The 18202-nt window shown below is 37.5% G+C and overlaps 2 protein-coding genes across 5 annotated transcripts in view; one reads left to right on the top strand and one right to left on the bottom strand.

The window, feature by feature from the left end:
- The window catches only part of LOC6042082 (fibrillin-1), an 86944-nt gene that overhangs the window by 44992 nt on the left and 23750 nt on the right, over positions 1–18202 (bottom strand). For 2 of the 3 annotated variants that reach the window (XM_038251637.1, XM_038251639.1), the window contains one exon: positions 17857–17971. The exons of the other annotated variant lie outside the window; for it this stretch is intronic. The gene's annotated coding sequence lies outside the window, so the exon portion shown is untranslated. Of the gene's footprint in view, positions 1–17856; positions 17972–18202 lie in introns of those variants that run through there. 3 annotated transcript variants of the gene reach the window in all.
- Positions 3159–17953, top strand: LOC6042081 (fibrillin-1). 2 transcript variants are annotated; one of them, XM_038251641.1, is made up of 6 exons: positions 3162–3675; positions 10207–10744; positions 14814–14999; positions 15070–17352; positions 17409–17545; positions 17642–17953. In XM_038251641.1, exons 2-6 carry the CDS (start codon positions 10650–10652, stop codon positions 17740–17742), a joined length of 2802 nt encoding a protein of 933 aa, XP_038107569.1. In that variant the 5' UTR covers positions 3162–3675; positions 10207–10649; the 3' UTR covers positions 17743–17953. The 2 variants fall into 2 exon arrangements, with proteins under 2 accessions (XP_038107568.1, XP_038107569.1); XM_038251640.1 differs by having other exon boundaries at positions 3159–3675; positions 17409–17953.

Below are 18202 nucleotides of genomic sequence, written 5' to 3'. Positions count from 1 at the left end.
ATTCTTCAAAGTGGTTTCTAAATTTGTCATGCATTTTTAATACAAGTGCTTCCAAAATGCTGGTAAAAACCCCTGAAAAAAGAAACAAAATTGAAATACAGAAAGGGGCAATTTGACAAAAGAATATTTCAAATTTCACTGCATTTCGAGGTATCTTCGCAAATTACGCGGCTTCCGCGAAAACGTAAAAACATGACGTTAAAAAATAAAAAAATATCAATATTCAAACAACAAGCCATAGTTTCAACATTTGCATGAAAAGAGTGTTTTAAAATGGGTAATTCTCCGCCAACTCACACAGCAGTTGCCCCGACCCCTCTTCGATTTTCATGAAACTTTGCTCTAAGGGGTAATTTTGGTCCCTGATCACGAATTCGAGGTTCATTTTTCGATATCTCGTGACGGTGGGGCGGTACGACCCCTTTCATTTTTCTGGTTTTTTACTTAGACACTTTTTTTAGTGATTTGTAGCTCGCAACCGTGAAGAGATAGAAATTTGGTGTCAAAGGGACTTTTGTGTAAAATTAGACGCCTGATTTGATGGCGTACTCAAAATTCCGAAAAATACGTATTTCTCATCAAAAAAAGTTTTAAAAAATAGTTTTAAAATCGCTGCCATTTCCCGTTACTCAACTGTCAAAAATCGTGAGACATGTCATTTTATGGCAAATTTAATGTTCTTTTCGAACCTGAAATAATCCATGTTGCGACGAGTAAAAGAAGTCTTTTGAGCTGACACCCTTTCTCTCTGTGGGTGCATGTCGAGCTAAAAGCTATATTTATTTGGTTAAAAAATGTTTACAAGTCAGTATAATTAAGCTTACATTGGTCTTCTTCCGCCAGGCCCAGGTCACACTTGCCCGCTCTGCTCTCTTACTAGTCACTGCCCTGTGATAGTAGATTAAGCTTTAGTTTTAAGTACTAACACTAGTTTTAAGTTTTAACTAAATGAATTTCAAGTGCATGTACTAACACTAACCTTTAGCAGCTGGTTCCAAACCTCCACGATAGCGATAGTTTGGGATCTGCTTTTCAATTTACATTTTTAACAACACAAAATTATAAATACATTAAAGCAAACTGCACCGCAATGTCGCACACATCGCGGTTTCGTGCGGGAACAAAATTCTTTTTCTTTTGTTTACATCCATCTTCGCTGAACCATCCCCAGACACACGTCGCGAATGTCACTCGTGACATTTGTCACCGGTCTACGCAACGCTTTGTTTATGACGCGCTGCTTCAGCGGCGTCGCTACAATGGGCCGGCGCAATTCACCGTAACAATCCAGAAGGGTCATTTTTTCATTTAGAACAAAACTTTTCATTTTAAAATTACGTGTTTTTTCTAACTTTGCAGGGTTAAATTTTAGAGTGTAACAATGTTCTACAAAGTTGTAGACAAGGGTCCTGATTGATCAAAATCAACCACTCCATTCGCGAGCACAAATAGCAGGCGACGCGATACTGCCCTGATGAATTCCTACCGTTTGTCACTTTCACACCATTCGCTCCCGAACACTCTCTCTTGTACTCTCCTTCTCTCTCTGATCGGCTCAGTCTCCGAACGGCTCATGCAGGCCGATCGTTTCCGATCACTCTGAACTGAAAACAATTTTTCTCTGATGCGCTGCGTTATACTCATTGATTTGGGTTGCCAAAAATCAATGTTATCAATTAAATTTTGCATTTATTTTGATTTCATAACATTATATACACCATTCAAAGAAACTTCCACCAAGAAAAAATCAAATTGATGGCAAACTGAGGGCGTGAAGACAAAAAGACTGCCGCGCTGGCAGTAGGCAAATATTTTCACGATGTATTTGTTCGCTGAGTGAACAGTTCGGGCCACTCACTGACTGCTTGCGAGTATCATTCGCTCATGAATGCTAGCGGGTTAGAATACGCGAATGGATAGGCGATGAGTGAGTGGTTTCTGTTCATTGAACCGAAAATCAGGACCCTTGGTTGTAGAGCAGACAAAAACAAAAATTTTGATATATAAACATAAGGGGTTTGCATAAATTCTTTACGAGTTATCAGAATTTTACAAAAAAGTTTTTTGAAAAAGTAATGATTTCGACCATTTTTGGCCAGTGTTTCGAATATTTAACCCCTAAAACTCAATTGTGTGCTTCTGGAAGTATTTTTTTCGGAAAGTTCAGCTAATTTTGGATAAGAATGACCCCTTGGACGATTGTTGTGACTCGTGATTTGCAAGAATCAGATTTTGTTTTTCAATTTTTTTTTGTGATGATTTTTCGATTTTTTTTTTAATTTAATGGGAAGGTTTAGAAAATTCCAAGGAAGCCTCATTTATGGAAATTAAAAAAACACTTGTTGATAAAAGAGAGAAAAAAAAATTATTTTACATCTCATATAAATTAATAAAAAAATTTTTTTTTATGATTTCGAAATTATAAGTTTTATTTTTCAAAACTTCGCTGCCTAATGAGCTTGACATTATTCTTTGGTTATTTTGTGCAATTAATTTGTTAGTATTGAAAGGTGAAATTAAAAAAAAAACTATTCATTAGGATTGTGATTCAATTTTTTTAAGAAGTTCAAAACCGTACCTGCATGACCTGCACTGCACATGTTCGCATAAATGTCCCATAAGCAAAAACAGCAAGCTGAGAAAAACGCTAAACAAGTTTGTCCCACACATAAGATTACGTGTTAAGTTTTCACGAAAAAATTGGATTTCCTCCTGATTTCTAGAACAAAGTACTGGATATTATAGGCTCTTTTGAAAGAGCACACGATTTTGAACCAAACTGCATCAAAAACTCGAAATCGATGAAAATGCATATGGGACATTTATGGGATCATGGGCAGTGCAACTTTGTTGAAGAAACCACATCGATCAGAATCAGAAAAAATGGATTTGTTCAAAAGCGTAATTGCAAAACAGCTATAACATAACATTTCTTATTGCCTTTATTCAAATCATTGTACTCTCTAACACTTATCTCCTCCACCATAAAAAAAAACTCAATCGTTAAATTCCAGAACTTGCTGCTCTCAACTCATTGACGATACCAAACAAAAATGTGATAATTCATTATCAAAGTCTTCCCCGCTCGACACTTCAATGGTAGTAATGTGCGAGTATCTGGACGAGCACATTCAAATTCACATCAACACATTAGTGGCAGCATCAAGTCTGGATGAAAAGCAAGAACAAAAAACAAAACCATCAATCCCCAGACAGAGCAGTCACTCTTTCAGCACATAATTAGTTAGTACGAACGAGGGGCTGCCATAGATTACACCACACAAGTACTCTTTCGCTCTACATTTCTGGAGTGCATCTCTCTGTGGTGTGTTGCACTTTCCGAACGGAAAGAAAACCCGGGGAAAAGTGTTCTTTTATTTCTCTTGTTTCACAGCATGTGCGTCTGGATTGCGTTTTTTCTTTATTACTTTTTGGAGAAGTTTGTGTAAATTGTTTATTTTTGGCCCTTAGTACAAGTGCGGCTTGCGGTTTCGAAATAAGGTTAATTCGGTTGTTTTTTTAAAGCGTGTGATAATTTTGTGTGGTTATGCGGTTCTGGGGTGCACTGTATTAGCTCAGTACCGTTCTAGAGCTGGAAGTAGTTGCGGCGGATTTGATGTGATTATAGTACGCTGGAGTTTAATCTGGTGAAAATAGTGTACCGGGCTTGAAACGGTAAGTTCAATGCGGTCGACATGGGTGAAAAAATTTAGGACATTTTGTTCTAAAGTGTTGAGCAGTAAAACGAATCGTGCTGTGAAGATTTATGTATTTGTTTGGTGATAAGGGTGCCAGTTGTTGACGGTTCTTAGTTTGACCCCAGCTAGTTTGGTACATCTAGAAATTAAGATTAAAGAAAATCAAAAACAATGTTTCAATATGATTATGTTCGAAATGATATTTTCAAAAATAAGAACAATCTTTTGTTTGCATATATTTTATGGAATGTAACAGAAAAAAATCAGTGATTTTTAATAACATAATAAAAATAAAATAATGGCTTCATCAACCCGGAATTAGAAGTACAGCATGTTGTTGTTTTTTAATAAATTGTAGTGAGCAATTCTCTACAAAATCGATTTTTTTTTCTTAAATTTTAAGTGCCGATCTTTTCGAAAACAATAACTTCAAGATTTTTAACCCAAGACTAACATTTCAAAAGGGTCAAACATTCAATATTACGCCCTTTTAAAATGTTTGTCTTGGTTTAAAAATTTTGAAAATATTTTTTTCGAAAAGATCGGAAAATTTCACGAATGTTTCAAATTTTATCATTGAAAACCGGACCATTAGTTTTTGAGATATCGACATTAGAAAATGGTGTGTTGTTTGGGTGAGACTTAGAAAACAACAATTTTCCTGTTTTTAAACCTTTGCATGGCAATATCTCAGCAACTAAGGGTCGTATCAACAAAATTCAAAAAGCAAAATATGGAGAATTTTCTCAGCTACTCAAAAATATTTTTCTTCAAAAGTGGGCAAACATGTGCACTAATTTAAAAAAATGAAAAACTGCGAAAGATTTCAAAAAAGTCACCTAAAAATGGATTTAACTTAAAAACGGTGCAGTTTATCAAAATTTTACTAGAGTACTTTTTGGTTGCAAATTTGATTTTACATCAAAAAATGAAGTTAAAATTTTTTTGCGATCAATTTTTCGATTTTTTGAAAAAATCAGTATTGATTCTAAAATTCATAACTCGGTCAAAGATTTTTTGCACAACCTGGAAATTTCTGAAATGTTGGCATTTGAAGTCCTCTAAAACATATCAAAAAATAAAAAAAAATAAAAAAAAGCGTTTTTTTTTTTGCAAATCAAGTTTTAGTGACAAAAAGTTAAATAAAAAATCACCAATTTTTTCCGTGTATCATTTTTTCCAGTGTAGTCCGAATCCGTACCTACAACTTTCCCGAAGACACCAAATCGATCAAAAAATTCCTTCAAAAGATACAGATTTTTGATTTTTTATACATTATTTTGCTGCCAAATTTGTATGGAAAATTATATGGACAAACTAATGATGCAAAATGGCTTCTTTGGGCATACCAAAGGCACCAAAAAAGTTTCAGCCGGATTAAAAAATACAAAAAAAAATCGAATGACCGAAATTTGAGAGAACTGCTCAGTGATAACAGTTCCAACAGGAAATGCTCCAAATATTTTAAACTTTTGGTATCAGAAACTTTTGCATATATGTATTTCTTAATCTATACAAACAGACATATTTTCAATAATTTGCAGTGAGAATATCAAGTAGTAAATACGAGTATTCTTCCTTATTTGCTCAATTAAATGCAATCTTCAACATTCAACAGTACTGTAATTCTGTACGTTTTCACAAATCTTTTTTTTATTTTTGTTTATTTGAATGAAACTTTGTTCCCAACTTTTTTAGATACCAAACCGTAATTGAATTTTATTAGTATTTTTTTATTTGGCTCAAACTTTGTGAGGGCCTTCCCTATCACCAAAAAAGCCATTTTGTGTCATTAGTTCACCCATACAAGTCTCCTTACAATTTTGGCAGCTGTTCTTACGAAAACAGCACATGAATATTCGAAAATCTGTAACTTTTCAATGAATTTTATTATCAACATGGTGTCTTCGGCAAGGTTGGAATTGATAAGGACTATTAAAAAATAGGGACATGGAAAAAAATTGTGATTCACTTTCTAATAAAAAATGAGGTCAAAAAAATATGGATTTCGCTAGGTTTTTTACAACCCTTTTCGTAGATTTGAAACAAACAATTTCTATGCTACCAAATCAGTATCCGAAACGTTCAGTTGTAAGGAAAATCCAAATCTCAAAGCACAAGCACAAAAGAAACAAAATTGTTACATGCTAGTTCCAAAAATAAAAATTGAATTGAATAAAAAATTAAACATGAGTTAATTTTGATTTTTTTCCAAAAAGGTTTAAGGTTCACCGTTTTCAAATTATAGTAATTTTTTTTTGGAAACTGTGACAATTACAAAGATTCCATTTTACACATTGAAAATCGATCGAATTGTTTCTGAGATATAGCGAGTTGTTAAAATTGCGAATTACTGAACTTTATGATTTTTTAACATAATTTTTTTTTTTTTTTTTTTTTTTTTTTTTGGGAGGGTGATCCAGCCGCACATCGTTGATGTCGAAACCTCTAAACTGGGCCCTCGTCCTGTCACGTCCGTCAGTAGTCTTGTCGTACATTACAACTAGAATCAGATCTGCCAATGAATTAGTACACTTCGACCAAATAAACACTGACGCTGTATGGATCTGACTCTAGAATAAATGCACAGTTGTGTGTTATTCATAAGTCCAAAACGTTCAATTATTCATATAAGTCCAAATATTCATTTGCGGATAACTACCTAACTTGAATTGAATACAAGATTTAAAGCAACCTATCCGAAAGCTACTCTTATCTCAAATCCCCGACATTTTAATTATTAACCAAAAAAAACGTTTCTTTTAAAACCTGTCTGGCTCTTTTAAAAAAAAAAAAAACTAAAAAAAATAACAGTTGATATTTTACAAGTCGTGAATTGAAAAAGAGACGACCATTTGTTCGTCAGAATTCTAGCAGATCCTCGATTCGCAACAATGGTCGATACAATCATAATCCGACAACCGTTAGTTCAACAGATCAACGAATTTAGTCCGATATCATTTCACTATTGATTGATCGAGACTCTATGGAAATTTTGACAAATCAGAATGGTTTCTATGCTACTTGAATGAAAATCACCGATTCTGATAGAATTACTAAATTCACTGTTACTAATTTTGTCCCTAAATAACTAAAGGCAAAGTATAAAAAGTTGATATTTATAGTTAAAATCCTAAATTCTACAAACACTATTTTTTAAACCCGCATCCTAACCTGACACCCACATTAAGATAGGGAAAAATCACATATGTAGCGGTTCATTGTACAAATGTGATATTTCCACTATCAGAGAACCTCCTTGTCTCGATGACAGCTTACCGGCCATCGATTAAGCCCTGAGACTACGCCAAAGTGGGTTCTCGCAGCATGAAGTGGTGTCCATGTGTAAAAATTGAAGCTTCAGCAATATACTAAATACTTCGATTTTAATTCCACATCGAATCAAATCATACTCTTTGCCAAACAAGCATCAAACCTATGACACTCATTATGACAAAGCCCAGGGTTTATGATTTTTTAACATAATTATAACTTTAAACCGCACCGGCTTTATCAAAAAACGCGTTGAGATTATGCATCTAATTATGATTTTGGGTAATTCTCCGCCAACTCACACAGCAGTTGCCCCGACCCCTCTTTGATTTGCGTGAAACTTTGTCCTAAGGGGTAACTTTTGTCCCTGATCACGAATCCGAGGTCCGTTTTTTGATATCACGTGACGGAGGGGCGGTACGACCTTTTTTGAACATGCGAAAAAGAGGTGTTTTTCAATAATTTGCAGCCTGAAACGGTGATGAGATAGAAATTTGGTGTCAAAGGAACTTTTGTGTAAAATTAGACGCCCGATTTGATGGCGTACTCAGAAAAAACGTATTTTCATCGAAAAACACTAAAAAGTTTTAAAATTCTCCCATTTTCCGTTACTCGACTGTAAAATTTTGGAACATGTTATTTTATGGGAAATTTAATGTACTTTTCGAATCTACATTGACCCAGAAGGGTCATTTTTTCATTTAGAACAAAATTTTTCATTTTAAAATTTCGTGTTTTTTCTAACTTTGCAGGGTTATTTTTTAGAGTGTAACAATGTTTTACAAAGTTGTAGAGCAGACAATTACAAAAATTTTGATATATAAACATAAGGGGTTTGCTTATAAACATCACGAGTTATCGCGATTTTACGAAAAAAAGTTTTGAAAAAGTTACTTTTTGCGTTTTTCTTCGTTTCGTCGTCCGTGTCTGTCGCGGGTGACCATGAACGGCCATGATCAACGATGACCAACTTATTAAAACTTTTTTTCGTAAAATCGCGATAACTGGTGATGTTTATAAGCAAACCTCTTTATGTCTATATATTAAAATTTTTGTCATTGTCTGCTCTACAACTTTGTAGAACATTGTTACACTCTAAAAAATAACCCTGCAAAGTTAGAAAAAACACGAAATTTTAAAATCAAAAATTTTGTTCTAAATGAAAAATGACCCTTCTGGGTCAATGTAGATTCGAAAAGTACATTAAATTTACCATAAAATGACATGTTCCAAAAATTTTTACAGTCAAGTAACGGAAAATGGGAGAACTTTTAAAACTTTTTTTGTGCTTTTTTGATGAAAAATACGTTTTTTCTGAATTCTGAGTACGCCATCATATCGGGCGTCTAATTTTACATAAAAGTACCTTTGACACCAATTTTCTATCTCATAACCGTTTCAGGCTGCAAATTATTGAAAAACACCTCTTTTTTCGCATGTTCATAAATGGAAGGGGTCGTAACGTTCCTCCGTCACGAGATATCAGGGACAAAAGTTACCCCATAGGACAAAGTTTCACGCAAATTGAAGAGGGGTCGGGGCAACTTTTCCCGATTTCGTGTGAGTTGGTAGAGAATTACCCTTTTAGAAAATCTGTTTGACAATATATTCGGCTTTACCAATAATCACATTTTTTCAAAAAAAAAACGTAACTTCGGTACCAGATTTTTCACCGTCCTAAACTTTGCCTTTTTTAGTTTTTTTTTAAATATGTCAAAAGATTTGAAAAATTAATAAATGTATTTATACATATTTTGGGAATTTAACGGTTTGTGATAAAAAGTCAAATTACAAAAAACAGGAATATTTCTTCTGAAAACTCTAATAACGAAAAAAAATGTTTTTCACTGTCCTGTTTTTTGATGTTGTGCTTAAGTATGATTTCCTAAACTATTCTAAAGTGATTTAGAATTTGAAATGCATGATGGTGGCCAAAATGGCGGGAATGAAGTATTGAAAAAAAAATCATTGTTTTAATTTAATAGAATAGTTATCTATTCAAATTTGACTAAAATTGGGTCGCAGAACTCGGTTTTGATGTTAAAAATAAGAAAATGAAAAAAAGCTGAAATATTTTTTTTTGTTCGTGATTCGATTATTCGAACTCTCTTACAAACCTTAGAATAATCAAGGCTTCGGATAATCGAGTCTGGACTGTTGATAATCGAGTCACTGTTGAAAATGGATGGGTAATTAATCAATTTGTTATTTTTCATGACTTATAAAAAAATAATTCAAACATTTCATATATATTCAAATCATATTTATTTTTAACTTCCGTGACCAAGGACTCGTGACTCAACTGCCCCTGCAGAAGCACGGTAGCACGGCTTGCAAAAAGGGCCTTTGATAAAAAAAAACATTTCTGCCTATTTGTAATCAACTTGCACTCACAGTCTGGTTAACGCGCAAACCACAACTCAATATCACACAGCTGATGTGATAAGTTAAGAAAAAAATCCGCGAGAAACGTAATTTAACACTGCAACAAACGCGAGGATGACGGTGACGTTTACCGAACGGAATCGACCCACGATCACAAAATTCCAACTGACTGACTTTTTTCCCGCCGTCGGAAGCGCGCATGAGGTTCTCTGCGCAGATCTTCGCCCCTTATCACACATCCTGCCAGTTGAAGCAACTCCATCACGGTGATTTCTTCTGCCGCACTTTTCAGACAAATAAACAGTCGTGCTATGCGTACCCTAGAATCGACTGTAGTCAAACCACGGCCACGTGACTGGAATGAGTTAAGGTGAAGCGCAGCGAACGAAGAAGACTCGCCGCCTCGCCGTCTTTCGCGCCTTTTTCGGGCTGGCGTCATCTACTTCACCAGCCGAAAACGAATTATTGTATGAAGAAATTAGAATGCGATTTCCTTCCGACGATGCATAGCAATGATTGGTAGGGGTGGTCAGTTTACAGGATGACGATAACGACACAACTAAAAAAAAATTACACTCAGCATAAAAATTTAAGTTTCTTTCACAAAAAAATTGCAGGTGATTATGTTGAACATGACCAATACGACAAAGAACTTTGAATTAAGCCAAACAAAGCTTAAGCATCCCTATCCTAAAACCCATTGTTTCGACTCCGATTAAATATACGCCGGTTCCGTTCCGTTCGATTCCGACGGGTTAACACGCACACGGTCAACCCGTTTCCCATATATACTCCGTACACTATTTTTAATAATGGTTATGACTTCAATTTTTTGTATTGTTATTTTCAGATTACGGCGACCCCACACCAGAGTCCAGAGAGAGAGAGTGACGTGTAACGCATGAGTTGTGCATATTGATAACTTGGCCTCTGAAAGTCGAGGGAAAAAGTTCTGTACATACAACATAATCAACACACCCGCGGTGAAGGAGTCACACTTCGTATGGGTGGCCGCTAACGGACGGACGAAGCTCCTCAGCAGAGTGCTTGATCGCATCCAGAATATCAATCAACCACCACCGCCAGGAACGGAAGAGGCTTGGTAACGCTTGATTGCCGGATCCAAGACCGGGCTCGCGTAACCTGACACGGGAATCGAAGTCTTCGATCAGTAAGAACTCAAGTGACGACCGTGGCGGACGCGTATAACTAAGTGTTCTTGAAGAGTTAGTTTTACTGCAAAGAAAGTGTGAAGTGAGCAAAAGTGTTGTCCTGTGAAAGATCGAAGCAACTATGCTCTACTTGAAGATCATCGCCGTGGGACTGTGCTCAGTGCTCGTCTGGGATGCGGTGGAAGCAGCGGAAACAGTGTGCTCCACGACGACTATGTAAATATTTTTGTTCTAGATTTTTATAAATAGCTTTTTTATGCATAATTGGTTTCATGAAACATTATGCAATTATTAATTATGTCCGAATAAGTAAATGTACAACCTTGGGTTCCCTGTACAAACTGTAAAAATAAAAAAGTAAAAAAGTACAAAAAAATCTGCATCTTTAAAAGTGATACCCCGATCAATTTGGTTAAGGCGATTGTCCACGATCCATACAAAAAAGTTTTTTTTTGTATGGAAAATTGTCCCCGAGGGGGGAAAGGGGGGTTAAAAATTCCCAAAAAAGTGTCCACGTGGTTTATGGATGGTATCTTTAAAACTATTCAACAGAATTCCAATGCTTAACAACTTAAGAGAAATTTTGTGATATATTATCAATAGATATCACAAAATCACAAAATATCTATCTGATATATTATCAATAGAAAAAAATAGGAGCGAGTTGTGGCGCTTTAACCACGGCAAATAGTGTCCAGGGCATTTGTGGAAATACAATGTCCCATCCTCGAAGGTCCCGGAGCACCAAAACTTCTTAGCATGGTGGCTTCCAACGATTTATTGCCTAAACAAACAGGAACGTGAGCGGGGGATCCCCACGTTTCTTCCTCCCCTGTAGATTTAGAACTGTATTGTTGTTTGAACATTCGTGCTCAAATTCAATCCAGTTCAACGAATCATCTTTGCGGTAAACTTTACGCTTTAACGTTTGTGATGTTTCAAAGCAATTTATTGCAGATTAAATATTATCAATAGAAAAAAATAGTGTCATGAATTTTTATTATTAGACTTTCCAGGAGGCTTCTCAATGACCAAAAAGGGGAGAACCAGCCCCTGAATGCCCGCCAAAAAGTCATTTTTATTACATCCTTTTACATACATTTAAGTGAGATCCGGATATATGTAAAAACACATTTTTATACATAACATTTGAACTACTTATCGAGACTTCAAACACTTCAATAGCGACGTATTTGACCCTAAACCGAGTCTGATGCGACCGGTTTGACCTGAATTGGTTCAGCCAGTGCTGAGAAAACTGAGTAGGAATTTTGGTCACACACATACACACAGACATTTGTTCATTTTTCGATTCTTAGTCGATAGGTATACATGAAGTAGGTCTACGATATTTCTGAAAGATGTTGATTTTCCGAACAGAATTATAGCCATATATCAGGTGAGGAAGGCATAATGGTTGCATTGTTGAAAAATATTTTTTTTTTATTTTTAATCGCTAAGAGTAGAAGTTACTAAATCCGTAAATTTAAGATTTTCGATTTTTTTTGGTACCAAAAAAGGCATCTATTAAGCGAATGAAAAGTATGGACAACAATTATTCCGCCGAATTATGATTACCGTCAGTGGGGGTGACATTGGGTCTGGGGGGTGAGATTGGGTCAAAGTGATTTTTTACGGATTTTACCATTTCTCAGATTCTTTTCAATGAAACTGAATTCTGTTAAAAGGGTTGTGTAGAGGACATCTTAAGATGACTTCGCTGAAAAAAATTCGTTCCTAGAACATATCCTGTTATTTTGGCAGATGTCTAAAGTTGGGGTACGTTTTTGGCCAAAAATGACCTCTCGAAAAATCATTTTTCTAATATTATTGTTAGAATTGCTCGAAAACTACCCAAATATTTGAAAATCTCCACTTCAAACATTGTAGCGTGTCAATACGATTCCCTCGAACAAGAAACGCTGTTGGATGACTTGTTTTTACCATATCTTTGTATTTCAGCATCATTTTAGTTTCATTTGACCCAATGTCACCCCCCTCTAAGGGGTGAGATTGGGTCAATTTTCAAACAATTGGCATTTAAGGTAGTGTTCATCAAAATCGACCATATTTTGGGAAAATGTTAGTAAACTATCTAAGAACAAATCTACGTTAAAAGATTTTCGATGTTATTTAAATTGTTTTTGTTATTAAGAAATTTCGAGAGGTGTTTCGTTTTTTGACCCATAGTTACCCCCACTGACGGTATTTAAAGAAATATTGATTTTGCAATTGAAAAGTTTTTTGCAGAAATTTTAATAAAGTGGTTCGTTTTTGAAATACCGTAACATAATGTTTTATTTAAAAAAACAGATTTTTGATATGTTGTGTGCTAAGTGTCCATTTAAAAAAAAAGAGAAAAAAAAGAGAAGAGAAGAAGAGATCCCAAATAGCACTCAATTTTCAATTGCCGACATCTCAGAAATTAAAGGTTAGATTTTAAATGTTAAAAAATTAATCATTCGTGAATTTTAAAAAGAGAGTAATATTGAAAAAGAAAGTAATATTGAATGTTCAAATAAAAATATAAAAATTAAAATGTCTTAAAATCCGCCGAGTTCATGGAAATTGCGCAGGAGTCTTATTCTCAGCATTTTGTCTTTTGAAAATAAGTTACTACAATTCATCAGCAACTACAAACCCTCTACTGCCCAATTTTTTTCCAAAATTTTTATTTTTCCCGTATTCAGGAGGTCATTTTGAGCAACTTTTGTTCTACGAAAAACTTTACATCTCTTGTTTTAGGTTTTTCTTGTTTCATTTTTAGTATTTTAATTTGCATTTATCTTGTTTAGTTTATGTTTGTTTTTGGTAGTATTTGGCTTATTCTACCACCTCCTATAATTACATTTTGCCGATCTATTTTTCCATGTTGTTACAGTCACTTTTTTAATTTTTGGCTAGTTTTTCACATTTTTTGCTATAAAATGGCACCATTATCATTTAAATTGTTTAGAAATTCGTAGAGGCATAGACTGGGACACTACAAAAAATACTGCATACTTCTTTTTACTTAAAATATAGGAAATGTTTTTGAAAAACACAGCCAAAGTTGACCTATAAAAATTGCATGACATTTTTAAAAACATAGGCAAAGTCACATAAAATAAGTTAAACCCTAAAAGTTTCTAAAATTTTAAGAGTCTTCTTCCCAATGCTTTTTAAAAGGACAAAAATTGGTTGAAAAAGTGATTTTTGGCGATTTTTTCAATCGAAGCCCGTCTAAAGGCGGGGTTGGTTTGTAAAGAGTTAAAGTTGGAAATTTTATTGCCATTGACCGTGGTCAAAGGTAAGCGACCTAAACTTGATAAAATATTTGCTACGGTCAAACTTCAAAGCATAAGCATAAAACGCCATAAAATAAAAAAAATCAGTTTTGAAATATATGCTTTTTAAGAAAGAAAATTATTTTTAAAAGAAAAAAAAAAAGATATGAAAATTTAATACTTACGTCAGCAGTTTTTTTGTACCTCGACTCAGCTAATTTTTTGTTGCAATAAGGCTTGAACATTTTTTTTATATTTTTGCCCCTCGGCTCAAGTTTGAGCGGGCTCATGCATTATTCACTATTACAGTTATGAATATCAATGAATTTGTGAAAAAGTTTTCTTAAGTTTTCTGTCTTTTCCAATCTGTAGAAATTTTGCAATAGTTTATAAGTCCCCTGTTTGATTAGAATACTAAAATAAACGTTGTACAATGTATTTAAAATTGTTACTAATCAAGTGTGCATGTTTTTTTAATTAAAATTTCAATAATAATATTTTTTTGGTTTTACTATTAAATTTGTTGCCTAGAACTGATTTTTTAAAATACAGTGAAAATTTTATTGCAACATCAAAAAAATCAAAAATAAAACATTCATTTTAATTTTATGATTTTTTTATGATTTCTCTTAACATTTATCACTGACTTGAATAAATTGGATCAAATTTTGGATTCGAACATTTTTTGGGAAATACAATACATAAGAATTAGTTCAATTTATTTTATAGTTTTCGAGAAATTACAATCTGAAAGACTTTCAAAAGAGTCGTTCCTTAACCGAAAAAAAAAGTTCATTCAAAACAAACCTGTATCATAAGCCTTCGAAAAAGGTTTATTTCCAATTTATTTTTAAATTCTAAAAAATAAATACTTTGAATCAATCAATTGAATAACTTTTTTAATTTCTGGAAATTTTTTATTTTTTTGGAATTAAAATTCAAAATTGTAAAATAAAATCAAATAGGTATTGAATTCTACAGAAATATTTCAAAACGAAAATGTGTCCTCTCTCTTCCAGCAAACTCGTCTACGTGAAGAAGAACGGCAAAAACATCGCGGTGGCCAAGGGCAAATGCTGCCAGGGCTACGTCCGCCACAAGAACCGCTGCGTCCCGGTGTGCACCACCCCGTGCGAAAACTCCAAGTGCACCGGTCCCAACTTTTGCACCTGTAACGAGGGCTACGAGCGGCTGTCCGACTTTCGGTAAGTTTTCAAATCTTTTTTAAAGAGTTTGTTTTTCTGGTGTTAATCAAGGTCTACGTCTAAAAAACAGGTGCATTCCCCACTGCGAAGGCTGCGACAACGGGTTCTGCATCCGGCCGGGGTACTGCCAGTGTTCGACCGGTTACTACCACGCCGACAACGGAAGCTGTCTGGCGGAGTGTGGCAACTGCCGGGATGGGTACTGCGTCGAGCCGAACGTCTGCCAGTGCCGGGAGGGGTACCGGCTGGGAGGGACGGAGGATGAGAAAGTTTGTGAGCCGATCTGTGAGCAGACTTGCGGCACGGGGCGGTGCACGGCGCCGAACGTCTGTACTTGTGACGAGGGCTTTGTGGTGAACGATGTTGGGGGTTGTGAGCCGGAAGCTCCACCGACGACGATTCCGGAGCCATGTGCGGACGGTTACGAGAGGGGTGACGGGGGTTGTGTACCGGTTTGTGGGGAGGTTTGTGAGAACGGGGAGTGTTCGGGACCGGATCAGTGCGAGTGCTACGCAGGGTTTTCAAACGAGAACTCGACCTCGTACCACCTGTGCAAGCCGGTATGCGCGAACGGATGTGGTAATGGGGACTGTATTGCACCGGGAAACTGCGTCTGCCACAAGGGTTACGGGAAGATCGCCGACGAGTGTATTCCGCTGTGCGAGAAGTGTTCGCTGGGGCATTGCGTCAAGCCGGAAGTGTGCCAGTGCGATCGTGGTTACGAGCTGATCGACGGGGATTGTGTGCCGATTTGTGAGGAGGAGTGCAAGAACGCCAAGTGTACGGGACCGAACTCGTGCACGTGCCTGCCCGGGTACAACTACACCGATATCAACTCGTTGTTTGAGTGCTTGCCGGTTTGCGAAGATGACTGCGACAATGGAGAGTGTGTGGCGCCGAACACTTGCGAGTGCAATCCGGGATTCGTCAAAGACGAGGACGTCTGCGTGGATCCGATTGATCTGTGCCGGGCCAAGTGTCTGAACGGGTTCTGCGACGGGAGTGCCAAGTGCAACTGCAACCACGGCTACATCATGAACATGATCGGGCTCTGCGAGAAGACCTGTCCGGACGGGTGCGTCAACGGAGAGTGCATAGGGGGGAGCTGCCTGTGCAACGAGAATTACCGGCTGTCGCTGGCGAACAGCTCGGTGTGCGAGCCGATCTGCGGCGGCGGCGATGACTACGACTACGACGGTGGATGCCAAAATGGACGGTGTGTCGAGCCGAACGTGTGCCAGTGCGATGAAGGGTTCGACTTTGCTGACGGAAGCCGAATTCGATGTCAAAGCCTGGAAGAGATTCGACAGGAACGAGAACTCCAGCAAAAAGTAAAGCAATGCGCGAAGGAGTGCAACGGAGAGTGTCAGCAGGGTTACTGTCAGTGTCCGGTAGGGTACGTCAATCCGAAGGACCAAGATCATCGATGTGAACCGCTGTGCGAACCTCAATGTATCCATGGAACCTGTATCCTACCGAATCGATGCGAGTGCGACCAAGGCTACGAGTTCTACAACGGAAGTACATACGAATGCTTCCATCGAAAGGAAATCAAGCGATTCAACACACAGCTAAAGCAAGATCTCTGCGAAGAAAAGTGCAACAACGGATACTGTGAAGAAGGAGACTGCCTGTGCAACGTCGGCTTCCGTCCGCGAGCGGATGACGAGTACAACTGCGATCCGTTCTGCGAAAAGCCCTGCCTGAACGGAATCTGCGCTGGCAACAACCAGTGCAGATGCTTCGAAGGGTACGAGAACTACGACAACGGCAGTGCATGCAAGCCAAGCTGTGAACACGATTGCGTCAACGGACGGTGCGTCGAGCCGAACAAGTGCAAGTGCAACGCTGGGTTTGTGTTCGTGGAAGGAAGCGCCAGCGCTTGTGAGTCCGTCGAGAAGAGCGTTGCGGACCAGAAGCAGAAGCTGTGCAAAGCCAAGTGCTCGAACGGGCTCTGCGTGGATGGTGTCTGCAAGTGTTCCGAAGGATTCCAGATCGATCCAACGAAGCTCGCCTGTGAACCGATTTGTGAGCATGTTTGCAAGAACGGGTTCTGTTCAGCGCCAGGCGAGTGTCGATGCAACGCCGGTTACGAGCACTTTGAGGGTTACGGCTGCAAGCCGATCTGCGAGCAAGACTGTGAAAACGGGTTCTGCGGAGCACCGGACAAGTGTGAATGCTCACATGGTTACAAACGTGAAGACAGCCGATGCGTCCCCAACTGTGGAGAAGACGGCTGCGCCAACGGAATCTGCGTCGCACCGGACACCTGCGAATGCTTCACCGGATACAAGCAGTCCGAGGACGCTTCCAGCTGTCAGCTGATCCCGGAGATCATCTACAAGGTCGATAGGTATGACGATTCTACAAAATCCCAAAACACTTTAACCTAATCCTTCCCACTTCCAGAAACCCCCTCGCCTACAACCGCGCCTACATCACCTACCTGGTGCCGCTGGTCGTGATAGCGGTCCTCATCACCTCCGCCATCGTCGTCATGATCGTCCTCCGGAACAAGCGCAAGGACTACCACGTGGGCAAGCTGGGTAAAGTGCGCCGCTCGGCGGCGGACATCGCCGATCGGCGGTCGACCCGCACCACCGATTACAATGATTATAACCTGGTCGTTCTTTTCCCCACAGAGAGCAAAGATAACTGTGTCTACTTTATGCCGCAACCACCGGCGGCAGCCGCGGGGGTGACTAGTTTGGCCAAAGAGGAAGAGGAAAAGTTTCAGGTGTGACCTTTCTTTTTTTTTTGGTTTGGAGGATGAGAAAAAGAGAGAGGAAGAAGGGAAGTCATCTATCAAGTTGTAAATAGTAGGCTAAGGAACGAACCGTAACCATATGAGCGCACATCAAATTTGTAACGAAGACGTACTGTTTTATTTTTTTATTTATTTTTTATAAGCTTCGACGAAACCATCAAATAAATACTAAGAAGATTTTAACGAATTATGGCGTGGATGAATACTGAAAGAAAGCATACCAATATTTAATTAGAAGTTGTACAAAAAATTACATAATAGGTTAAGATTAACATTGAGTTAAGATTGCATATTTTACCACACAATACGATGAGGCTTACTTTTCTGAGCTCAATAACAATTTATACACAAACAAAATTTATATTTTTAACTGAAAATTCAAGAAATGAAACATTTAAAAACTGAGAATAAACATTCCGATGATCATTTTTATTTA

Source organism: Culex quinquefasciatus, chromosome 2 (genome assembly GCF_015732765.1).
Source record: "Culex quinquefasciatus strain JHB chromosome 2, VPISU_Cqui_1.0_pri_paternal, whole genome shotgun sequence".
Lineage (NCBI taxonomy): Eukaryota > Metazoa > Arthropoda > Insecta > Diptera > Culicidae > Culex > Culex quinquefasciatus.
Note: the sequence above shows the minus strand (reverse complement) of the source record. Positions and strands in the feature narration are given on the sequence as shown.

What these genes read in the sequence shown, in the direction of transcription:
- LOC6042081 (XM_038251640.1), top strand. Translation starts at nt 10,650, where the DNA reads ATGCTCTACTTGAAGATCATCGCCGTGGGACTGTGCTCAGTGCTCGTC. An exon ending in GTGTGCTCCACGACGACTAT is followed by an intron (nt 10,745 to 14,813) that starts GTAAATATTTTT and finishes TCTCTCTTCCAG; the next exon opens with CAAACTCGTCTACGTGAAGA. An exon ending in ATCATCTACAAGGTCGATAG is followed by an intron (nt 17,353 to 17,408) that starts GTATGACGATTC and finishes TCCCACTTCCAG; the next exon opens with AAACCCCCTCGCCTACAACC.